Source organism: Heterocephalus glaber, unplaced genomic scaffold, assembly GCF_053883595.1.
Source record: "Heterocephalus glaber isolate CG9 unplaced genomic scaffold, H.glaber_assembly_v1.0 deba00000331, whole genome shotgun sequence".
Taxonomy (NCBI): Eukaryota; Metazoa; Chordata; class Mammalia; order Rodentia; family Bathyergidae; genus Heterocephalus; species Heterocephalus glaber.
In genome coordinates this window covers 57,872,950-57,898,805 of record NW_028258142.1, presented here as the reverse complement: position 1 = coordinate 57,898,805, position 25,856 = coordinate 57,872,950, and the positions used below count along the sequence as shown (strand labels likewise).

The window sequence follows — 25,856 nt, the reverse complement described above, 5'->3', positions numbered from 1 at the left end:
TATACACTGAATTTATGAGCAAGAACTTGGCCAAAAAAAACCAAAAAAACAATTTGGATATGGTTCCAATAACGAGAGTGATTAGAGTCTAGAAGATTTTGTTCTCTTGGGTTGGTCTCAAGTACATGCAGCACTCTTAATGCAACATACCCCTTATTCTGATCCTACTGTCTGATGTTTGTACAATTTGCCTCAACAAAAGCCAGCCACTCATCTAAATCTCAACCAAAGAAGTGGTAAGCTGTTAGTCACCATTATAGTGGTTTCCAACATACAAACATCCTAAACTAACTTCTATAGTATTTTTGAATCTATAGACTTATCCTGATATTAGTATGGCTCGGAAAAGAAATTATATGCAGGAATTCTTGTGTTCATACTCTTCCTTACCTAAAATGTAGACAAGTTATCAGAACTATACTGTTCATGATTACAGGGTAAACTCATTACACAGCTAACTACTTGTGGCCACTTTTCAAAAAGTCACTTAGAGCAGGGCCTGGCACATGCAGATAATGCCAGCACTTGAGAGGCTGAAGCAGGAGGATTGCCATGAGTTCGAGGCCAGCCTGGGCTACATAGTGAGTTCGAGGTTACCCTGAACTAACACCAAGACTCTGCCTCAAAAAAACAAGGCAAAACAACAAAAAAAATAAAAATAAAAAGTCACTTACCCATTGGATATGTTCTGCAATTAAGCAGCCAACTACTTTTTTGTCATTAGAAATAAAGAGAAGGGTTTTAGTTCTGGAATAGCACATTAGCGGAGCCTGCTGGAAACCTAAATCATTATCAACCATCTCTCTAATCTCGTCAACCTGCCAAATAAAGAATAATTTTTTAAGCAATGAAAGCATTGTTCATCTATGTAAAAACATACTATTTTAGTTCAGTAAGTTGAGTACATATTCCAAATAGGATACCTTCTAAAGAGTTCTGAATGACTACTAATCAATAACTACTTTCTAAGCCTTAGGGGCCACTTTGCAAAATGAGGGAAGAAGAGAAGATCAATACTATGTCCTGCCATCTACAGGTGGGGGTGACAGCTCCTACACTAACCTCATAAGAACATTAAGGCTTCCTACCAGGTACAAGCACACTACTTCTCTTTCCAAGCCTTAATCAGTATCTTAGAAGTGAAATAAATATGGGCATAGAGGAAAGAAACTCATATTTACCCCTATCAACCATTTATGGGTCAGACATAATGCAAAGCAGTTCACAAATATTATCTTCGAACTTGACAACAGCAACGCATACCTGTAATCTCAGTTATTTGGGAGGCTGAAGTAAGAGCACCATGAGTTTGAGGCCAGCATGGGCAGTATAGGAGGATCCCACTCAACAAAACAAAACAAAACACCAAAACAGAGCAAAACCAGACAAATCTTAGCTCATTTAAATCCAACATTCCTTGGAGTTTTACAGTTCCTCTCGTTACATACAGAAAAAAAAACCCTCAAGGCTTAACTAATTCTCCCATGTCAGACATTAGACATCTAGAAAATCAGGGAGCAGAGATTTAAGCCCAAAACATTCACATGGTATCAAATTGTGCTTCTTCCAGTTTACCTTCTAGAACTAGTCATGGTCACATATAAGCTCCAACTTTGGAGGCACTTGAAGTTAAGAGCTTGCTAAGCACGCAGATATTAGTTCCTTCCCTAGTTAGAAAACACGGCAAAGGCTGAATCCAGTAAGCACTCACTTGGGTCGCTTAAGTCTGAAATGCACATAAGCCCTAAGATGGGTTCAGTGTCCATGCCTGTGACATGCAGAATACTGTGTTAGCGCATCCTTTACTAAGTGATGAGAATTCAAGTCATCCTAATCCTTATACCCTACAACTCAGCCAGTTCCAAAAGCTAAGTTACTCACAATTCCCTAGATTTTTTTTTTGGTACCAGGGATTGAACTCAAGTCCTTGCGCTTGCACAGCAGGCAGCGAAACCACTGAGCTAAATCTTTGGTCCTCAATTCCCTAGATTTTACATTTTTAACCTATTATGGGTTACCAACTAGTAATACACTGAATTATATATAAATAATCAAGATTTTGCCCTGAGAAACTGAAATGAGGAAACTACCACTAACTAAGAGGATTCTTAGTAAGAAAAGTCTGGCTGCTACATAAGATAAGGTAGCAAAGTTCCCATTCTGTGTTCTGAGTAACAGGTGGAATTCCAAAACTTCCATACTTTTCATTAATCAATCACTATCTCAGTAAGTATCTACTTGGTGCAAGAATCAGTGTTTTGAATATGAGGTAGGCCTATCAAACACTATGATCTACACCACCAGGCAGTGGAAGCAGGTGGTGGATTTGGGTATCTGGGATCTACAGTCAGAAATACAGGGGATCTGAAGGGCTGGGGATTTAGCTCAGTGGCACCACGCCTGCCTTGGAAGCGCAAGGTCCTGAGTTCGATTTCTGGTACCAAAAAAAGGGGAGGGGAGGGGAGATACAGGGGATCTGAAAAATCCAGAACCACAGAAGAAACTTCTATTTTAAGTAGAACATTGGCTACATAACAGGTGTTTTCCTTCAACTTCCTTTTCAGATGACGTATTCCTAAATTTAAAGAGGTCTAACTTAACCTAAAAAAGTACAGTAAATAAATTACTTCCCTTTTGTTTCCAGCCATTTTGGACACACTTTAATGTAAGTTTTTCAGGCAGACAACTGGACCCACTGCTTACATTATGAAGTACTTCTGAAAAATCAGCCAGAGGATGAATAAAAACATAGAGTGCATTATTTGAAAACATTATTTGTATTTATTATTTTTGCAGTGCTGGAGACAGAACCCAGGGCCTCACTCAGGCAAGCACTTTTCCACTGAGCTATATCTGCACCCCAGATATTTAAAAATAAGTTTATCTTGAGCTACCCTATGGAACTAACTACTTCTAGTCTTCATTACCTCTCTGGTAGCTCATCTCTCAGCACCGTCAATTCTCTGAGCCCTCCCAGTACAGACCTGCAGGCTAAAATAAGATGTGGCTAACAGAAGACAAGAGGAAACTGTAAGCTTCCTACGTTGTATTCCTAAATGGAAATGTATTTTTTTCTCTCAAAAAATATACAATTACCTGTTTAGTTTCTACTGACCTACTGGTAAATATCCTTCTGTAATAAGCTTTATTTAGAAATGTATGCTTAAAATAAAAATTTTAACTTTATAAAGTTTAATATTATGAATTTTTCTTTCTGGGGCAGTACAGAAGATTGAAGCCAGGGCCTCCACACTGAACTACATTATTTTCTATTTTGAGACAAGGTCTCACAAAGTTGCCTCGGCTCAAACTTGTGATTTCCTAGCCTCAGCCTCCCAGAGTGCTGAAATTAGATATGTGTGTCACCAGGCCCAGCTTTGTTTTTGTTTTTGGTCTGGAGATTTAATCCAAGGTCTCCATAAGCATGCATTCTAACATTTGGTACATCCTCAGCCCTCAACTTTTAATTTTAATTCTGAGTCTTAAGATCACTTGACATTATTCATTAACTTAACTAGCACGTCTTCTACTTAATCACCCAAATTACTGATAATACCAGGCAGTAATTAATTCATTTTAAATTCATTTCACATATTTTGGATTTACAAGGATTACTCTAATTTCTAAAATGGGTGGTACTCTTTAAATGCTTATTTCTTGCTTTCAGAATTGATACTTAAATGTGTTATGCAGGGAACATACTATCTTCTTGACACCGACATTAAACTGTTCTGTATGAAGCTTCACTGGAAAGTTACCTTCTTCAGAGCATACTTAGGGTCTTCAGGAAGAACCATTATTATCCTGCCATCAGGGTATTCAGCCAGAATCCTCTCTTTTTTCCAGCCCTACATATGAAAGAAAAAATGAATTTTGTGTATCTTATTTTATTACAACAATGTACAAGAGGAAAAATATATTAATTTATCTAAAAAATTGTAAACATGAAAAAACATATGCTCATTAATGTTTAATAAGGCATGATAAATCATCTACTTTGTTAGGCATACAGTAAGCACATTGCAAGCTAATTTTTATCACGCATTCAGATATATCTAATACCACAGAAATGTCCAATTTATCATTTCCCATTTTAAAATGAATTTTGAAAATCACACACGAAAAGCAAGCCCCTTAAAGTCAGAACCTAAAGGATAACTCTCCCAGATTCTTGACAGAAGAATTAAACTCAGATTTCTTTGGAACATGGTTACCTCCACAAACAAACACTCATAGTTTTATTGCCTGGCATGCCAAAGACCTCCAGGAGGTTTTAAATGAACTGATTTGCATGCAGTAGCCCAGTATGAAAGGAATAGTTTTTATTTTTATTGATCACAACTATCAAAGCCACAAGAAGGAGACTATAAAAAACATAACTACCTTCTAAGAATCTAATAGGGAAGGAGAGGCTACGTTGTGTGTATCTGAAGTTAAACATACTCAAAAAAAGAGAGGTAATAAACTCTTCTTCAGATCCACACTCGTGGTGATTAATGAGCAGAACCTGCATGAAAAAACAAAACAAAACAAAAGCCACTTAAATCTAGTAAGATGGGACTGAACCAGAGGTTAAAACTAGGAACTTTGAAGTTCAAAACAGGTACAGAAGGAATGAGCTTAACTAGCTGTTTTATCACCCAACCCACTTTACATAAAAAGGCCTTGCCAAAAGCAATTCATACTTCTATTAGAAAAAAACAATCTTTTTTCAATATCTGTTTCTTCTAAGAACACAAAAGCTCTATGAGATCAAGAAAAAGGTAACTAAAATTTTTATATGCTACAGCAAGTCCTAGAGGAAGTTGGTTTTCTTAATGATTTTTCGGGGCAGGATCTTAGACGGAATCAAAAATTCTAGTAATAAGCTTGGCATATGTAACAATTTAGATTAAAACATTTAAAATCCAAATTTTGTTTACAGATAAGAGTATGCAAAGAAAATGTAAAATTCAAGTGATTAAAATTAATTATATTTGATATAATTATGTTTGGTAAAATTATGTTTGCAAGATTTGAAATCAAACAAACAAGACTCACAGAAGTCCTTTTTTCACATAAACAATCTCAATCATACACAGATCTGAATAAAAGTACACAACTTTTTAAAGGCATAAAAAATATTACCTCTTTAAAAAGGAATTTGTCTTGGTGTTACTTTGAGGGAAAGCTGTTAAATGAACCCATTTTCCACAAAATAAAAATGAAGACTTTTCACTTAAAAAACAAAATCAAACTATAAATTCCACAAAGAACTAGAAAGCAAGTGGTTTACTGGTCTCAACTCTCATACAACTCACATTTTAGAGGATTTAGAAGAGCTGAAGTCCATGTGTGGCTTGAAATTGGGACAGAGGTGGAGGGTGTGGAGAAGGACACATACAATTCAGAATAATGAGACAGCCACAACTGTTTTACAAAGCTATAAATGTCAAGGTAGTCCATTTACACTGCTCACCATTAGATCTAATATGTTACACATCCCTCTCCTACCAAGTAGTATTTCCTCAAAACTAAACTTTCTTAATTCACTTTCGGCTGCTAAAAAGCAAAAGGCTTTATATATTCTCAGAAGCACGTTTTGTTTTTGACTTTAGTGTTTTGTTTTAGTTTTGGTGCAGTGCGCTTTATCACTAAACTACAAGCCACTCGGTGCCCTAGTTTCTACTTCTAATAGCAAGTAATGGTTATTCATTTTTGTTGTTGTAGTTACTCTAAAGAATGGAAGTGACTTTTCCTGATTTTTAAAATCCTCCCCACGCCCCAAATCACAGACCGGCATGGTAACACTCGCCTGAAATCCCACTGACTGGGAGGTTGGGGCAGGTGAATCATGAGTTTGAGCACAACTTGGATAACTTAGTGAGAGACCTTGTCTCAAAATAAAAAGTAAAAAGAGCTGAGGCTATAGCTCAGTATAAAGGCCTGGGTTCAACAGCCAGCTGCACCACCACCCCCCTTAAAAAAAGGAAAGAGGAAGAGGGAAATCACAATCGAACACAAAATACACTGAGTAGTGTGGACACATTGATGTATATAACAAAATCATTACTTAAGATATACATAAGTGGGCTGGGGATTTAGCTCAGTGGTGCCATCGCCTGCCTCACAAGCGCAAGGTCCTGAGTTCGATCCCCAGCACCAAAAAATAAAAAAATTTAAAAAGATATGCCTAAATGTGTATAAATTATACTTCCACTTAAAAGTTCATACTAGTCACTTTCACAAAAGTCTGAATGACAACATATATTAGAAATACCCAAAGAAGTAAAAGCAACACTCACTTTTTAAAAAATCAAACATTGGGCTGGGGATTTAGCTCAGTGGTTCTGCCACCTGCCTTGCAAGCACAAGGACCCAAGTTTGATCCCCGGTACCAAAAAAAAAAAACAAAAAAAAACTAAACTAAAAAAATCAAACATTGCAAGCAAAATATATACACATGGAGTACCTTTAGAGCACAAGAGACTTGAGAGGCATCAACCAATGCAATAACCGAGCCTCACTTACAACAAACAGCACAGAGAACTGTGAGACACTTGGGGAGCTTTCAGCCCTGATGGAATTCTTGATTTTAAAGGAATTAGTTCACTTTTAAAGGTGTAGTTATATTCTTTAAAACATTACAAGCTTAAACAAATAATAATCATCATTTAGAATTATCTACTAAAATGAAAATGTGATACTGGGGTTTAAAAATAATTTGGAAAGGGCCGGGGATTTAGCTCAGTGATTCTGCCACCTGCCTCAAAGGCGCAAGGTCCTGAGTTCGATCTCCTGTACCAAACAAAATAAAATAATAATTGGGAAGGCTGAAAGAGATCGGTCCATAAATTTTTGTTGAAGGTGGGTAGGGGTTCGTGTGTGCGCGTGAGAGACAGAGAGAGACAGACAGACAGACAGAGAGGGACAGAGAGAATATTAATCTTATAAGAAATTCAAATCACCTATTGTCAAAAGCCCAAGGCTGTGGGCTGGGGATTCAGCTCAGTGGTGACACTGCCAGCCTCCTGCCTGCCTCAAAAGTGAAAGGTCCTGAGTTCAATACGGCATACCAAAAAAAAAAAAAAAAGCCCAAGACTGCTCAAGCACCATTTATTGAGAAGAAAAAAATAAATGCAAAACTAATCATCACAGTAGTCATGCCAAAGATGAGGAAAAGTAGTGACACCCACAAGAGCATTAAGTGTCTTTGGGATTAAACATCATCATCTATTTTTAAAATCTCCAAAAATAAAATAAATTCCTCTTGGCCCGGGGATTTAGATCAGTGGTTCTGGTGCCTGCCTCGCAAGCGCAAGGTCCCGAGTTCGATCCCCGGCACACACACAAAAAAAGTGAACAAGTGAACATTAATAAATTCCTCTAATACTGAGTCATAGCTGGGCGTGGTAGAGCACACCTATGATTCCAGCACTCAGGAGGCTGAGGCAGGATGCCACGAGGCCAGCATGGGCTACACAGTAAGTTCAGGACTAGCCTAGACTACATAGTGAGACCCTGTCTCAAAGAAACAAACAAAATTTTTTAATTAAAAATATATACATATTTAGTCATATGCTCTAACCATACCCCATACAGAAAGAATAGCCACTGCAGAAAAATAAATTAAAACTCCTGAAAAACATAATTTGTTGAATTTGTTTTTTTAAATTTATTTATTTTTTGGTACTGGGGATGGAACTCGGGACCTTGTGCTTTCAAGGTAGGGAGCGGCACCACTGAGCCAAATCCCCAGCCCCTGTTGAATGTTTTTTAAATGTAAATACTTAAACATATGCTTTGAAGTCACCAAAATATAAACACAGGTGACTGTGAGTGATGGCACAGTGATTTAAATTATTTTTCCTTCAACTTATCTGTATTTTCATTTTAATCAAATAATGTGATAAAAATGTTAATGTATGTAACTATTCCAAACAGATGGTTGTAGCATGTTCATGACAGGGCTATACGTCCACGACTGAACCGTGCCACCCAATGAACTGTCATGCTTGTTCCCTGGATGGTTCACGCTGCCAAAGGCACAGTCATGCACATGCCAGTGGTACAAGCTGGTGGGAGCACGTTAAATGCTTGTTTTGGACATTTCTTAGCAAAAATAATCTTGTATTAACAATATTGATAAAGCTGTGTGTCTAGTTTGACCATGCTGATGTTTAAAGTGTTGAAAGTCTTAAATGCTACTCTTAAACTTTAAAAGTGAATTCAGCAAATATGTACTGTTCACACAGCATATGTGCAAACCATAATCTAAGCCGTACAGTATAGTGGTGAATAATATGCTAAACATCATGAAGACCTAGACACAGTGGTAGATACACTGCGATCCCAGCTACTCAGGAGGCTGAGAGAGAAAGACAGCAAGTTTGAGTCTGGCTGGGCAATTTAGCAAGACCTTGGCTAAAAAAACAAACAAACAAAAAACCACTCAAAACCCAAAACAGAAAAACTTAAATTTGAATCCAAAATGCTACTTGTGAGGTATGTTGCCCTGGGCAAATTACCTAATTTCTCCAAACTTGGTTTTGCTCATCTATAAAAATGATTTTTAAAACCCCCCAAATTACTGAGACACTAATTGAGAAAACAGTGTAAAAAACTGAGCAAAATGCCTAGCACGAAAACAGGCCTCCACTACATAACAGCTCCCATTATCATTACAGAAACTAAGTATATTTTCTGGTGGGATCTTCATCTTTGATATCCTCTTGCCTTATCAGGTCATTCATGATCTGGCCTCTCACTTACCTCTCCCAGGTTCATCTCTTGCAAAGGTTTTTCCAACACAACACAATCACAAGCTATAAGGAAATACCTCTTTTCCCAACCTGCCAAACCATTTGCTCCCCTTAGCCTGATATGCCTTTATGTCCTCCCCAACTCAAAGGAATCCTACTTCTCATTCCTGGCTCTAATCAGGTGTTGACTTTTCCAAACTCTGCCTGAGATCTTTGCTCTGAATTCGTATTTTATATTAAAGTCTACTGCTTTCTCATTTTCTATACTATTTACAAACATTTACTTCTCTCTCCTTTACACTAATCATTAAATTTACATAAATAAACTTTTTAATAATAATTTATAGGAAAAACCTATAATCTTGGAACATAGTAAAGCGGTTAATAATTGTCTGAATAAAATGAACCTAGAGAAAAACCTTGCAAGTGAAAAAAGGTTGAAGGGCGAACATGGTGGCACATGCCTGTAATTCCAGCACTCAGGAGGCAGGAGGACTGCCCTGAGTTTAAGGCCACCCTGATCTCCCATAGTGAGTTCAAAGCCAGCCTGAACTACATAGTGAGACCTTGTGAAGAGAAGAGGGGAGACTGAATAATTTGCTATAGTTAAATAGTCTAGTAAGTATCTCACTAGAAAACATCTTCCTAGTTTAAGCTCACATTCTGAGCCAGGAGTGGTGGCACATGCCTGTAAATTCCAGCTGCTCATAAACTGAGGCAGGAGGATCACAAATTTGAGGTCAGACTGGGCAACAGGCAAGTCCTCATCTCAAAATAAAAGGGCTAGGGATACACCTCAGTAGTAGAGAGCCTGCCTAGCATACATGAGGTCCTAAATTCAATTCTCGGCACTATCAGAAAAAAAAAGGTATCAAATTGAAGCAAGGACCTACAAAAGAAGGCACAACAGTACAAAATGTTAATATTTTTGCTCTGTGGTTTTAAGAGAAGTGAGAAAACTCTTACTGGGATTAGAAAGCAATCAAAAAGGTTCACAGAAGAAGCAGTGTTTCCCCTGGGCTTTGAAAGCTGAAAGCTACAGAAGACAATGGGAAGGCACTCCTGGTGACAGGAATGTTAGGAACTAAAAAGAGAAGCAGAAAATTGTGAGCTATGCCAAAGACAATCATCAATTCAATTTGGCTTAGAAGGAGAAGAGAATTTAGAGGAAATTGTTACAGATACATTTCAAAGAGTCATAATGTGGAGGGCCATGATGCCTAGGAGAAATTAAGAAAAGTTCGGAGAGACCCAAGTGATGTGACTGAAATGATGTCAGGAATATAGGTTTTAACTGCCAATCATAAATTTAATAATACCCTAAAACAAGCCCACTGTCACTCAAAATCTTTATTACTAAAATGTAAAAGAACACTAAAGAAGATTCTTGAAGATGGCTTTAGCTTAAAAGTTAATAGGGTTGGGCTGGGAATTTAGCTCAGCTGTTTCACTGCCTGCCTTGCAAGTGCAAGGACCCAAGTTTGATCCCTGGTACCAAAAAAAAAAAAGTTACCGGGGTTGATTTCTATACACTAAATTATACTGTGCAAACAGTATACAGTTCCCTGAAATTCAAATAAAATCATGTAGGGACAACAGGGGGCACTGTAGGTAGGGAAAAGACATGATGAAAGGCTCACTGAGCTTTATTAAAAATTATTAAGACAGGGCCAGGGATTTAGCTCAGTGGTTCTGCTGCCTGCCTCCCAAGAGCAAGGACCAGAGTTCGATCCCCGGTACTAAAACACAAAAAAATTATTAAGACAGCTTTAGGGCCAGGAATTTAGCTCAGTGGTTTCGCCGCCTGCTGTGCAAGCGCAAGGACCCAAGTTTGACCCCAGTACCAAAAAACAAAACAAAACACAGCTTTGACCTCTACAGCCAGACCCCAGCAATTAGAAGGCCAAAGGCAGCTAAACTCCAGCAATTAGGAAGACAAAGCAGAGAACTCAGGACTGGGAAGTTCCTAGGTAGATCTATTAACATAGGAATCACAAACTTCCCCTCTGCTTAATCCTTTAGCCTAAACTACCAGTCCATAGGGCTCTCATCCATAATCTTACCCTCCACCAAAGAACAGGGAAAGGTCACAGGGTTAGGATGAAAGACAAGCCAGGGAGCCAATCAGACTCCGAGAGCCCACGTGGGACAAGGATCTCAATAAACAGAGCTGCAGACAAGCATTTCCAGACTTTCAAATTTTCCCTACTGTCCAGGTAGTTTTCTGTCATTTCTTTTCCTCCTTCCCCATCTTCAAATAAATTGTCTTCTTGTATTTTAAACTGCTTCTTTAGTTCTTTACCAATGCTGGGTTTAGGACGGCAGGGAGCTGCATGTTCTGGCAGAAGAGGCTTGCTAATTTCCATTTCTTAACACACTAACACACGTGCGGGTGTATGTGTGCATGTGTATATATGTTATTTTTATGGCAGTTGTGGCATTTTTATGCCCCTCCGTATTATCACTCTTTTAAACATATTTCTAACAAGAAAAATTAAAATCAACAGAAACAAGGCCCAGAGAGAAGACCCAAACGTCTGAAAAACTGCTTTATTAGTATTTAAATGAAAAGAGACAAATTATTTGAAAGATTTCTGAGAAATTAAAATGGTAAAAGATGTACTTTCTGTGATAGAAAAGTTAACTGTATCAGATATACAAACTGTTTCCCCGACCCTAAGAAAATTTATAACACTGACATTTGAAACAAAGATATTTATAAATCCCAATGATATAAAATCAATACATACTGCAATTGGCAAAGCCCACAGAAATCTTCTGGTTTAATTTATTTTCAAAAAGAGACAATTCAAACATCACTTGTCTGTCCTGAACTGAGCACGCTGGCTGAGCCTACGCTCCCAGGCAGGCACGCCTTAGTATGAGAAACTATCAAAGGCTTCAAGGAAGCTGTTATTCCAGTAGGGAATACATAACACAAAAGTTACCCATTTTGTAGTAGGAATCAAGAAGGGCATTTCTAGCCAAGGACTGCAGCACACACCTGCCTGTAGTTGCAGCTACTCAGGAAACTGAGATAGAAGGATCCCAAGTTCAAAGGCAATTTAGAGAGATCCTGTCTCAAAATAAAGAGCTGGGGATGCAGCTCTGGGACAGACCACTTATTCAACATGCATGAGGCCCTGGGTGGAGCCCCAGTGCTGCCAAAAAACAAAAACATAAAACACCTAAAAGATTATGCTACAGTTGTCAGCTAGAGGAAATAGGCAGACACTGGTACCACCAATGACACAGTCAGAAACAGTCAAGGACCAACTCACTCCTGGGCCCTTAACACCTCTTACTCCTTAAAAGCACACTTAGTGAGTGTTTCTTCTGAAGCAGTCTGGGACTTACAAGCACTTTGTGCTACAACCCATGACACTTCATTTGGGCCTACAAATGCCCAACACGTAACTAAAAGCAGAATAAAGCTTGACTTTTTCAGAGACTCAACCCAGGGACTTCACACTGAGCTACAGCCCCCTCCCTTTTAAAATTCTTTTAAATTTTGAGGCAGGTTCTCACTAAGTTGCTAAATCACCCAGGCTGGGCTCAAACTTGTGATCCTCCTGGCTCAGCTTCCCCAGAGTGCCGGGATTCATTTTTGTATTCTTTTGTTACCTTAAAATTTTGGATATAGGTTATGTTACTTACTTAGGAAAAGTAGAACAAAGTTTGTTAGCCCTAGACTTTCTTAGCCTACCTATCTCATCCTTTTTCAAGATGAAGGACACCAAGAATAAAGTAATTTTCAAGATTCGCAGGGACATGTGATTACAAGCTCTTAAACAACCTGTTCCATACGTTCTTTCCTTTCCTTCTCTGACTTACAGCAGAGGCTTAGAAGCCTCCTGAGTGGTCCTAAACATGTCATCGCCTGGATTCCAGGAAAAGAAGAGCCCCACCTGAATAAACTGGCCACAAAGACAGTCCTTTCACAGGAACCTCCCACCCCCAAGCTTGAAGATTCCTGCAGAGCTACAAAACCAGGGCTGAGATAATGATCAACCAAATCCCAGCCACTTGAACTAATCCTTAAACACTGGCCTGACCACTGCAGGTAGACAGGTTGAATCCTCTTCATCAAAGTGTGCCCACCCTTACCTACTATTCAAGCTGGACTCCTGTCCCCATCTTCTCTCCTATCCTCCAATTAAAGCTTTTTCTCTGCAAATTTGTGCTTTGGTTTTAATTTCCATTATCACTAAAAGCAAGGACTCACACTAACTGGTGACACCATTTCTGATACATGGAAAAGGACAGAAAGAAGTTGGAGAAATTTTTATTTGCTACTAATTAAGGCACAGGTCACCCTCATCTCCCTCAGGATTTGTGAACTCTTTAAAAAATACAGAAATGTATTATGCATTTCGTACTGAAGGCACATAGGGCCCTCTCTCCCAAAGCAAAATTTCTAGTAACTGGAAGCATTACTCCCGCTCTGTATTTATATATACAATGTTCTAACTATATAAAATACAAAGAAATCAAAAAAATATTAGAAATCTCAAAATTTGAAATATAAACTTGGGTGCTTCTTATTTAAATCCCTATTTCTCAAATCTCAACACAATACTACTAGAGCATTTGGTTTGTTTAATCAGGTAAAATCAACAAAATTCACACCAAATTCCTTGACCTAGCTCAGTTTCTCTCCTTCAAAAAAAACCCAGCCCCCAAGCTCCAGTAATTCCAGCATTTGGGGAGGCTAAAGAGGAAGATCACACGCACAAACCCATCCTGAGCTACTTAGCAATTTAGCAAGAGGCTGCCTCAAAATTTTTTTTAAATAGGGCCAGGGATTTAGCTCAGTGGTGCCACACCAGCCTCACAAGCACAAGGCTGGATCCCCTGAGGGAGGGCACTTTTTAAAAAGAGGATGGGGACTAGGGATGTAGCTCAATATGAAGGCCCTGTATTCAACTTCTAGTACCACAAAAAAGAAAAACAGAAACCTTCAACACCTAAAAGAACAGAAATGAAGTCCACAAAGCATTCAAAATCAAAATATCATAATCTGATTGCACTATGTTTTCCCAGCTCATTGCACACAAAACCTAATTCAATTATTATTCCTCAAAAAGTTGTTATTGCGCCGGAGATTTAGCTCAGTGGTTCCGCTGCTTGCCTCAAAAGCGCAAGGTCCCGAGTCAGATCTCGGGTACCAAAAAAAAAAAAAAAAATTATGTTTTCACCTGCTTTAGCTGTACTATGTTAGCAACTTAAGTCTTGAGGGCATGTTTGGAGGGTCTAGCAGGGAACCATAGCTACATATATACCCTTGACCGAGGAAAACAGTCCTCCTCTATTGAAGATGGTCATCCACTCCGACCAAGCGTGTATGCAGCTTTGGGAGGACACACGTGGAGGAGGGAGGGAGGGACATCCACCTAGCCAGCCAGACCAGCGGAATCAACCCTGGTGATCAATGCGGTGCCAGATGTTGCGGCCCTCACATCCAAGAGTTACTTAAATCTTTTATTGTTAATTTTTTATTTCTCTCAGATTTTGTTTCTAAGCTTGAAGGCAAGGACATATACTGCCTATATATTATTCTTTTTCAGTATCACTGAAAGTTCCAAATACAGATTTCTGGCCTGATGACAATGGAGAACTCTTCCTACTTTCCGGTCACACCTTAGGTAATGGTACTTTTGTTTATTAAAGAAACGGAAGTAATTCCTAGGTATAAATGGGAATCCAGGCTCCACCAAAAACATTAGAGAATACTTCCAGGATTGGGGGTATAGCTCAGTGGTAAAGCACACACCTGCCTAATGTACAAAGCCCAGGGTTCCAAACAGTTCCCAAAACCCAAACAAAAAGGGACCCCTTTCTAAATAGTGTTTAGTAAGTCAGATAAAATTAATTTCCCTGAAGCCAAGTGAAGTGGTATGCGCCTACACTGTCAGCTACTTGAGAGGCTGAAGCAGAAGACTGCTAAGCCCAGGAGTTGGAGGCCAGCATGGAAAACAGAGCGACACCTAATCTCTTAAAAAAATCATCTCCCTTCAATTCCCAGTACAGACCAAAAAAAAGAAAAATGAAGGTATACACAAAGTATCTCCCAACTCTCCTCTATCCCAAACCAATGAGGATGTAAAAGATAAGGAAAAGAAAACACAAATACTTTACTCAACCAAAAACAGGCTGTGTGGACATCAATTTCTACTATGACAACATAATTTAAACATTAGTTTAACCTTATGAAAGTAAGATATCACTTGTTTCTAACTGGCATGATTATTACTTGTCTAGGGAAAATGTTTGTCCTAAAGAACAAGTACTTACTTTCTAGAGAATGTTCAATTAAAATTTAAAAAGTAAACTTACTCTTTTTAAACAGACTCAAGTAGAACAAACTTAATATTTCAATTCCTGAACATTCCTCATTTAATTTGAATTAAAGCCAGAACGCCAAATGACTTCTATGTTTTTCTCAACAACAAACATAATAGATAAAATAGGCATTAAATAAAATTATTTGTTTTGTGAAGCACTTAGGAGTGCTTAAATATCTATGCAAGGCACAACACAACAAACACAATGTTTTAATGTCACAACCCAAAATCTAGAGCTCTGCTCATGATGGAATATCCTGGTTTTTAACCTCCACATGTACTGTAAAAGAATGCCACAATGCTCCAGAGTGGGCTTTCCCGTAGACTCTATGTACACCTTCATGTGGTAAGAGCAAAGATGAGTACACTGATATTGATGTTAGCAAAGGACAGCAACCTGCTAAACTAAATTCTTTATCTTGAGCTTGCTTCAAAAATAAAAAGGATAACCCCTAGCTCTGTCCCATCAGGTGGGTGTAAGTAGGGGTTGGCTGGGACAGAAGTCAATCTTCCCTAGGTTACTACAGTGCTTTGTAGTTCTGCAGAAGAATCAGAGTATCTTTAAAAGGAGAGGACTATAACTCTGTTGCTTAAGTCAACTTCCTCTGGTACCTTGGAAGAGCAGAACACTTATTTCCTCACTGATTGGTTTATTGCTCCCCTCAGAAATTAAGATTTTTGTAAGGTGCTGGGTGTGGTGGCACATGCCTGTTAATACCAGTGCTTGGGAGGCTAAGGCAAAGAGATCACTACAAGATTGAGGCCAGCCTGGGCTAGATAGTGAGTTCAAGGCCACCTGAACTACATAGCAAGACCTTCCCTTAAAAAAAAAAAAGTAAACTGAATACAAATGACATCTACTTTATTCACGTATGTAAAATGAACTGAAATACTTTTGTCTCACAACTCTTCTGTGTTTAGCTACCTAATGAAACCATTTTTCTTTGTTAAGATGCAAGGCTACTAACGTAGCCAAATTTTAAAAGTACAGATTTCAACTGATAAACCATTACTTAACAAAAGGCAGTCTGTATCTACACACAAAGTGGGAGAAAAGAATACATGTGGTAAAGGCAGATGAAATAAAGAATATAAAAGAGGACCACAGCAGAGAACCAAAAAAGCAAACCTCACCTATCCTGGACAGAAGTAACTAGAAGAATGAAACAATGAATAGAAACCCTTCAACCAAAGCTAAATGAATTTAACTGAGCCAATAATGACCTCTGATTAATCCCGCATCTGGTGCTTATATACAGGCCTACATGAAATGAATTGGTGATCTCAGTTCAGATATCCTGGAGGTCTTATTAATGTGAGTGTACAGTACTGAAGGTAACATGTATAGAATAAAAAGATTCCATTTCAGATATAAGTAAACAGCAATTACATTCAATTACTATTTTCACAAGATATCTGAAATGTTTCATAACTGCTAAACATGTTTTCTAGTTTCAGAAAGAAATATTAATAGTATTACCTAGTATGCCTCAAAGGTATATATATTTAAAATATATTCTATGCTAAAATATATACTAAAACATTTTTACTTTGTGTGATTTTTTTCTATATACTAGAATTCTTTTTTAAGTGTTGCAGAGAAAAATGATTATAATAGCAAAGATAAGGTAATCTACAAAACACCTACTGAATATAATATAAATTACTCTCACTCCCCCAACACAAAGTTGCACCAAGCTACATGAATATTACATAGGATAATTAACAGTAATTATTAAAATTAACAGAAGGTTTTAAGAAACATATTCACGATGACTAGCACTGCTACTTAGAAAAAGTACAAAAACTATTTAAGAAAAATATAACTTAAAGATCCCACAACATAAACCAGCCAAAATTACCTGGTTTTTATATTTAGCCTTGTTTAATAAGCCAGTGTATACACTACATGTGCTTTAAGTATGTGGTTTCCTTTGGCTACTTATCTACATTCCTGAACTAATATCTGACTTACATGTTATAACTCAAACCCCACTTACCACGTACTTGACAGCACTTATAAACTGGTTGTGAAAAAGCAGGTGCTGGGTCTCATCTTCTGGATTTGAAGCTGTGTAGAGCATCCCACAAACATTACAGGACACTGCTCCAAGTCTTTTTTGTCCAGCATCCTAGTTATAAAAAACAAAGAAGAGGTTTTTTGGGGGGTTTTTTGGTACCAGAGATCGAACTCAGGACCTCATGCTTGCCAGGCAGGTGCGGCTGAGCTACATCCCTGGCCTGGTATTTTTTCTTCCTAAAAAGAATTATTCCAGAACATCAGCTTCAAAGGCTATAATGGGAACATCTGTCTCCTAGCGCTCTGGGAGGCTAAGCCAAGAGGATCAGAAGTTGGAGTCCAGCTTGAGCAACTGAGTGACCTAGCAAGACTCTGTCTTAAAATTAAAAAGTCGATCCCCGGTACCAAATAAATAAATAAATAAATAAATAAGTAAGTAAGTAAATAAAAATAAAATTAAAAATAGTGAAGGGGGCCCTGGGGATATACTCAGGTCAAAGGCTCCAGTTCCAACCCAGTACAAAACAAGGTTTTTCTTCTACAGCACATGGCAAGTTAGAGAAATTGAGAAATATCTTTAATAAAACAAACACAGTCCAAAAGCTACAGACAGCAAATACTTTATAAATGAGAATGCACATTTCATAGTTATAATAATTATCTGGCTAGAGTCTACAAGAAATAGAGTTTTATAGACTATTTTGCTAATGTCTTAATATGTTCTTTATTTTGGTAGTGCTGAGGATTAAATCCAGGGCCTTCACACTGCTACATCTTCAGCCCTTTACTTTTTTATTTTCAGACAGTGTCTCACCAAGTCACTAAGTTGCCCAGGCTTAGCTCAAACTTGGGATCCTCCTGCCTTAGCCTCCCAGAGTGCTGGGATTACAGGTGTGTACTACCATGCTCGGCTTTTATTTTTTAAGACAAGGTCTTACTAAATTGACCAGGTTGGCTTCAAACTTGCCTCAGTCACCTGAGTAGCTAGGGCTACAGGCTAGTCAGGCAGTTTCTGGAACAAAAAGAGAAAATTGTAGCTGTGGTAAAATGTACTAAGTATCATCCATTTTTAAGTGTACAGTTTGTTAGTGTTAAATACATTCAGACTGTCACACCAATCTAGAACTCTTCATTTTGCAATACTGAAATTGTACTAACAACTCCTCATTCTCCCCTCCCTCCCATTCCCTAGTAATCACTATTCTTCTTTCGGTCTCTGAATCTCAATAGTCTAGGCACTTCATATAAGTGAAATCACACAGTATTTTCTTTTTTTTATTTTGTTTTTATCTGTTTTTCTTTTTTTGGTACCAGGGATTGAACTCAGGACCTTGCACTTGTGAGAGAGGTGGCGGCACCACTGAGCTAAATCCCCGGCCCGTATTTTCTTTTAATAACATTTTATTTAACAAAATAGGGCTGGGGATTTAGCTCAGTGGTTTCGCCACCTGCTGCGCAAGTGCAAGGACCCGAGTTTGATCTCTGATACAAAAAAAAACAAAAAACAAAAAAACATAACCTAACAGTGAGATACTTCATATTCCTTTATTGTACTAGTCTTTGAAAGGCAATAGTTAATTCTTACACTTACAGCATTACCTCAACTCTCCTGCAGCACATTTCAAGTACTCAACGGCCACATGACTCCCATATTTGACATGAAGCTCTAGATTCTTTGTTTAATCCAAATTCACTACCACACTGATTTGACAACAGAAACCCACTAAACGTGAGAAAGCAAGATTTCCTCTCATTATGCCTTCTAAACATTTCTAGCCAATTCTTACAAAGTTATTCTGATATTAAAGTTACAATCTACTGAGTAGAACGTGGTGGTGCACGCCTGCAACCCCAGCACTCGGGAGGCTGAGGCTCGGTCATTCCAATTAGGTTTGGTTTGTTGGGGTTTTTTTTTGCGGTACCGGGGATCAACCTCAGTACTTTGCGCTTGCAAGGTAGGCGCAGTGCCACTGAGCTAAATCCCCGGCCCCAGTCAGATTTTTTCCATGCTTTTTTTTTTGGTACCAGGGATCAAACTGCTTTTGAGGCAGGCAGCAGAACCACTGAGCTAAATCCCTGGCCCTTCCCAATCAGATTTTTTAATCAACACAGCTCCTTTTCCACCTTACCATCAAACTATAGAGTACATATGTTCCATTTCAAATTAACTGCTAAACTATATTCTTGCAAAACATAATTTTAAAGTTATAATGTATACATTTAAAATCTCTATGCATTAAGTGCTATGATTTAATATTTTATCAAAAAATGTCAGACACAAAATTTATTTCTATGTGCCTATCCATGTTCCTCTGGCTTTTTACATAATAATGATATATCAGGCTGGTGAGAGACAGAATCAACTCAGGATAAACAGTAAGAATTATAAGCCATGTACAAAGAAAGAGACTAACTTGAATTTAATAGTTTTCACAAGATAAAGAACGATCTAGGGGCCAGAGATTTAGCTCAGTGGTTCCGCCGCCTGCCTCAAAAGTGCAAGTTCCTGAGTTCGATCCCTGGTACCACAAAAAAAGAATGTTCTATTCATTTTAAATGAAATTTTTTTTCTTCTTACAATACTCTGAGAATAACTGAAGTAAGTAACTTTTCAGGAAGAATCATTAACCTTTTTGAAATTCCAGTTTAGAAAAAAGAAAATAATTACACCCATTGCTTTGCTATCAGCTTTCTGAGTTCCACACTCAAGTCAGTGATGGAGGGAGAGGTGGTGAGGAAAGCTAAGTGAAGAGGAAAAAGAGCTCAGGCTAGCACAGCCACAAGCAGGCCAACTTGTAGAAAACTCCCCTTGGCACTAAGCTCCTCATACAGAAAAGAGTATGTTGGGTTAGAAAACTGCTTAGGACTCTTGGGTTTGGGCCCACTCAAATAGCATCCATAATTTTAACGGCACATAAAACATCCCACACCTCACCAAAGCTTGGCCGTTTCACTCTTCAGGGCCCACAGCTAGTTCAGAAAGTCATTTTCCCAGAGGGAGCTATGAAGCTGAAAGCTATGGATGAGAAAGGGAGGTGCAACACAGAATGCCAAGAAGGGATCTGAGAGTGAGGAGGCTGGGCAGGAAGTCAGTCCTGGCACATGAGTGGGAGTGAATGCTGGGGCAGTGAATGGAGAGGCAAATCACTTAGAATAATGCAGTGGGGAGAAAGAGCACCTGCTGGGACACAGAAAAATCTGAGTCTGAATCCTAAACACCGTTATTTTAGTTTCTTAGTCAACTACTCAAAGAAGGCAGTAATCAAAGGACATATCTAAAAAAGTAACAGATGTGAAATAAAGTATCAAAATTTGTTATAAACAAAGCTAGAACTATGGGAACTGAATTACTATTTATTTCAGAATGGACCATTTATTTTAGGGACATACTACAATACCAGAAATATTTTCCATAATGAAAATTTATGACAACAAAATTAATCTTTGGAAAAAAGGAAAGAATTTATTCTTTAACACTCTGCACAAGATGCCAGAACAATAATTCAAAAAGGTCAAGTTGTATACTTACTATGACTAACTGTTTTTCATCAGATTTCTCTGCTTCTTTTAGTTTCAAATCTTTTGGAATTGTTATCTCCAAATGGGAACTACATTTAAGCCAAGAATGATTTTCCCTTAAAAAAAAAAATACAATAAATGTTATAGATTCACATCACTTTAAATTACCGAAAGTTTTCTTTCTATTACAATGACAAATTTCAACCTCAAGAGGAAATAACTTTTTAAAAAGTCAAGGCCTTCACCTAATGCAGCCCCCTGACCTTGGACCTCCCAAACTGGTAAGCTGAAAAAAACCTACAATCCCAGCACACTGGAAGGCTCAGGCATGAGCACTGCAAGTTCAAGCCAGCCTGGGAAATTTAGCAAGTCTTGTCTCAAAATAAAAACGGGCTGGGGAATAGAGCTCAGTATGAAGTTCCTGGGTTCAACTCCCAGTACCAATCCTACCCCCTCCCCCAAATAAAATCAAGGAAAAGGGTTGAGGATATAGTTCAGTGACAGAATGCACACTCAGCATCCGGGAGGCCCAGGACAAAGCCTCAAGGTGAAAAACAGAAAGGTATGAAACCAAATAATTAAAGTGTCCATCGATGGATGACTGGATAAAGAAAATGTGGTGGGGCTGGAGATTTAGCTCAGTGGTTCTGCCACCTGCCTCGCAAGCACATGGACCCAAGTACATCCCCGGTAACAAAAAAAAAAAAATGTGGTATATAAACACAAGATATGAGCCGGGGATTTAGATCAGTGGTGCTGTGCCTGCCTTGAAAGCACAAGGTCTTGAGTTCAATCCCTGGTACCAAAACAACAAAAAAAGAGCGGGGGAAATAGCTCAGCACAAAGGCCCTGGGTGCAATCTTCAGTACCACCAATTAAAAAAAAAAAAATACAACTGAAAAATAGAGTGAATATTTAAATTTTTTAAATCTGTCATACGAAAAAGCATATTGCCACTTATCTCCCTCAACATAGTCCCCCCTCACTGGAACACACTTATCTCATTATATTTGCCACTTTCTGAAGCAGTTTTGGAAATCCTATCTGGTGAATGTCTCTAGTCGCACCGCTGTGGCTGCCTCAAGATCCCTGAATTGATTCAGTATCTGTACCTTTCATGGTCATTTTGTTTGTGGGAGGTTTTTTGGTACCAGGGATCAAACTTAGGACCTTGTGCTTGTGAGGCAGGCGGTGGAACCACTGAGCTAAAAATCTCTGGCCCTTCACGGTCATTTTGACTTTGAGGAAGAGCCAGAAGTCACAGTGCCAGAGCTGGTGAAGAAGGTGGCTGAAGACACATTGTAAAGTTTTTATGAGCCTGCCTTTCCTTTTGATGGCACTTGGCAGCAGCATTCTCCATATTTTTGATCACATGTCATAAAGACATGAAAGACAGCTCCCAGAACAACTCAGAAACTAGTAAGGACAAGGGGATAAGTGTGTCCAAAGCAAAGAAGGAGAGGGGTATTTTGAAGGTGATTAATGGCAATCTAACATTTACTGTAATAACTTTAATATTCACCATATATTTTGATCATACCTAGAACACAATGGAATATTATTCAGCCATAAAAAGAATGAAACCCTATTGTTTGCTGCAACATGATTAAGTGAAATTAAGTCAGGCACAGAAAGACAAATATCATCCCATTTATATGTGGAAGGTTAAAAAAAAAAATCTCCTAGAAGTAGAAGACAGAATGGTAGTTACCACAGGAAGGAGAGTAAAAACAGAATGGTTAACAGATACAGAGGAGTCAATGGGCAAGGTGGCACATGCCTGTAATTCCAACATTCAGGAGGCTGAGGCAAGAGGTTTGCTGTGAGTTCAAGGCCAGCCTGAACTACATAGCAGGACCCTGCCTCAAAAAACAAAACAAAACAAGATACCAGGTTGTAGCTGGAAAGAGGAAATAGTTCTAATGTTTTATAGAACACAGGATAACTATGTTAACAACTGTATATTTTAAAATAACCAGTATAGGATTTTAATATTTCTAACACACACAAAGAAATGATAAACATTTGCCAGAGATTTAGGAAAGTGGTTCTGTCGCCTGCCTCTCAAGCACAAGGTCCCGAGTTCGATCCCCAGTACCAAAAAAAAAAGATAAACATTTGAGGTGATGGATATGTCAAGTACCCCAACAGGCACTGAAAGATCACACTATACTCCATAATATGTACAATTATGTGTCAATCAAAACTTTTTAAAAAGAGAAAAATATATACTAATCTTCAATGAACAAAAAGCTGCAAAAACCAAAACTCTAAATACATTTTTTAAGTTTTATAGTTTAGCCGTCTAAGCTACCCTAGTTTATCCTAAATTTGTTGGTAATCTAAAATATAAAACAAGGGCTGGGGGTGTAGTTTACTGGCAGAACACTTGCCTAGCATGCATGAGACCCTAGATTTAATACCCAGTACCACACATTCACACACAAAGGCAAAAACAGTCAGATTTCATTTCTGATACTAAACAGGAAAAAAAACCCTCTTCATTTATAACACACTCATGGGCTGGGGATTTAGCTCAGTGGTTCTGCTGCCTGCCTCGAAAGTGCAAGGTCCCAAGTTTGATCCCTGGTACCAAACAAAAAAAACCAAAAAAAAAAAAAACTGGTAAGCATTTATAACACACTCTTATCCCCGGTACCAAAAAAATTTTTTAAAAAATATAACACACTCTTGGACACTGATAAGAACCGGTATTTCTAGGAGTGTGTGTGAGGAAAGGAGGACTTTGAAACATTCCTGATGAGAATATAAACTGGAACAACCATTTGAAGGGAAATTAGGCAATCCCAGAGATACAGTCAAACAAGCAGGCAAGTGTTTATTGTAGAACTCTATTTTTTTAATAGAAATGAACTAAAAATAACCAAAATGTCCATAAAGTACAGTTAAATAATTTTTTTAAATTCACAGAATGAAACCAAATGCAGAATTTAAACGAATAAGGTAGGAAAACAGAAAAGATGCCCATAATACATTAACTTTAAAAATTGATTAGAAATATGTACAGGGAAGCTGATCTTGATGGTGCACACCTGTAATCTCAGCACTTAGAGGAGGCTAAGGCAGGAGAACTGAGAATTCAAGGCCGGCCTGCACTACATAGTGAGACCTGATACAAAAATACAAAACAGCACGTACAGGGGGCCAAAGTTATAGCTGTATGGTAGAGCACTTGACTAGCATGCACAAGGCCCTAGGTTCCACTCCCAGGACTGGGAAAAAAAATTTTTTTTAAGTGTAGCATAGAAGAGGTGTAACAAAAAGAAAATCTGAGCCAGGCATGGTGGTGCATGCCAACACTCAAGAGGCCGAGCCAGAAGGATTGCTGCAAGCTAGAGGCCAACTTGGGTTACACAGAGTTTTCAAGGCCAGCCTGAACTATATAGTCAGACCCTGTCGGAATGGAATGGAATGGAGAAAGGAAAGGAAAAAGGAATGGGAAGGAAAGGGAAGGGAAAGAGGAAAGGAAAAAGGAAAGGAAGAAATAGAACATTTGTGAATAAATTGATGGTTAATAAATAGCACAATATTTTAGGGAAAAATCACCTAAACTCCAAACTTTTAAGGATAAAGTACTTAAGTTATCAAATTTACACTTGAGTTAAATTAATTCCTTACCTGTTATCACTCTCCTTAGATGTTTGGTTATTGAGTATACTGTGCTGTTTGGGAATTGAACCTATAATTTAATCAAGAAGGGTTATTTATTAGGCTTTTAATAGCCCTCTACCTAAATGTCAAAATCATTATACATAAAACATTTAGTGCCTTGAAGTTTTCCTTATTTTTAATGAAAAACACTTCATAAAATTAGAACACCCTCATTGAAATTACTCTGAAGAGACAGAAAGCTTCTATCAGACTGCAAAGCTACAAAAAGATCTCTTGGTAGATTAACAGTTTACTTCTAAGTTCATCAACAATTACTAGCTTTAGGGCTGGGGATTTAGCTCAGTGGTTCCGGTACCTGCCTCACAAGGGTAAGATCGTGAGTTTGATCCCCGGTACCAAAAAAAAAAAAAAAAAAGAAAAGAAAAGAATTTCTAAACAATTACTAGCTTTAAACCATAAAGGAAATTGTTTCAATGCCTGCATAATTATATAAACTAAATGGAAGAAATGCAACATTTCCAAGTTAAAAAAAATTAAGGTCTTTGGACATAATATAATTAAGTGCAATAATAAATCTATTTTCCCCAACGACACATGCATTTCTCATTTCTATTACAGTCACTTTTCCCACAAACAGGAAAAGTTACAATGATAGGTAACAGCAGCTATTATCTGACCTCAATATTTTGTTCCAGGTATACTTTTCCTTTGGCAGAGAGAAATAATAGGAATCAAGACATTTCTTTTTTTCTACCCTCTGAAGCTTCATCTCCCATAATTGAGCATCTCCATCTCACAACTCAAGTAATATACTGTAAAAGTTTTTTTCACAAAGTTACAAAAATAAAGCTTTTGCATGGTATAAGTGGGGAAACTTCATCATTTACTGAAATTCTTAAAGACAAGACTCTGTGAAATGGAAAAATGAGTTACTGAAGGTAAAAAAAAAAACAACCTGAAATGGAAACGCACAAATAGTAAAGTTTGAAAAATAAGCTGCTACACCAGCAACAGAAGCAATTCATTGAGGATCACTTCTCCAGAGTTAAGTCACAAACAAAACAAGAGTTATAAAACAAAAGAACTTTTGACAGGCATGGTGGCACAGCCTGGTATCCCAACTCCTTGGGAGGCTAAGGTAGGAGAAGCACAAATTTAAGGCCAAGCTGAGGAACTTAGTGGGACTCAAAATATTAAGAAGGGGCTGGGGGACTGACTTAGTAGTAGAGTGCTACTGTACAAAGGTACATGGGTATTTAGATCAATTGACAGAGGCAATCCACCACCTGACTTGGCAATAACCATGGTAATCACAAATTTGAAAAATACTGCAATGGTTAAAAAAAAGACTCAACAGGTCTATTTGGTATATGAGTTTTCTGTCATAATAAAAAAGGTTACCAAACACTGTGAAATCCAAATAATATTTTCAAATTACCTGAAAATTTACTTTCTCCTGTATCAATTTTTGTTTGACTGAGCGGAGTTGAAACAGCAGTGGTGTTTTCTACTAGATTGTTTTCCAGCTTGGATTCCAAACATAAGCTGAAATTCTGAACAAATGTAATTCAAGATTTTTATATCAATCATTGAGGCTTA

General features: G+C 38.0%; 1 protein-coding gene across 10 annotated transcripts in view; it reads right to left on the bottom strand.

Annotated features, from left to right (window-relative positions):
* Nucleotides 1–25,856, bottom strand: part of Esco1 (establishment of sister chromatid cohesion N-acetyltransferase 1) — a 66,000-nt gene that overhangs the window by 6,892 nt on the left and 33,252 nt on the right. For 5 of the 10 annotated variants that reach the window (XM_087189789.1, XM_087189783.1, XM_087189785.1 and 2 more), the window contains 6 exons: nucleotides 25,696–25,810; nucleotides 24,264–24,324; nucleotides 20,635–20,740; nucleotides 17,086–17,217; nucleotides 3,759–3,848; nucleotides 675–818 (listed from right to left, as the gene is read on the bottom strand). In XM_087189789.1, the coding sequence (XP_087045915.1) occupies nucleotides 675–818; nucleotides 3,759–3,848; nucleotides 17,086–17,217; nucleotides 20,635–20,740; nucleotides 24,264–24,324; nucleotides 25,696–25,810 (648 nt within the window). Of the gene's footprint in view, nucleotides 1–674; nucleotides 819–2,568; nucleotides 2,718–3,758; nucleotides 3,849–4,383; nucleotides 4,508–17,085; nucleotides 17,218–20,634; nucleotides 20,741–24,263; nucleotides 24,325–25,695; nucleotides 25,811–25,856 lie in introns of those variants that run through there. The other 5 variants (XR_015442407.1, XR_015442416.1, XR_015442410.1 and 2 more) reach the window with 5 other exon arrangements.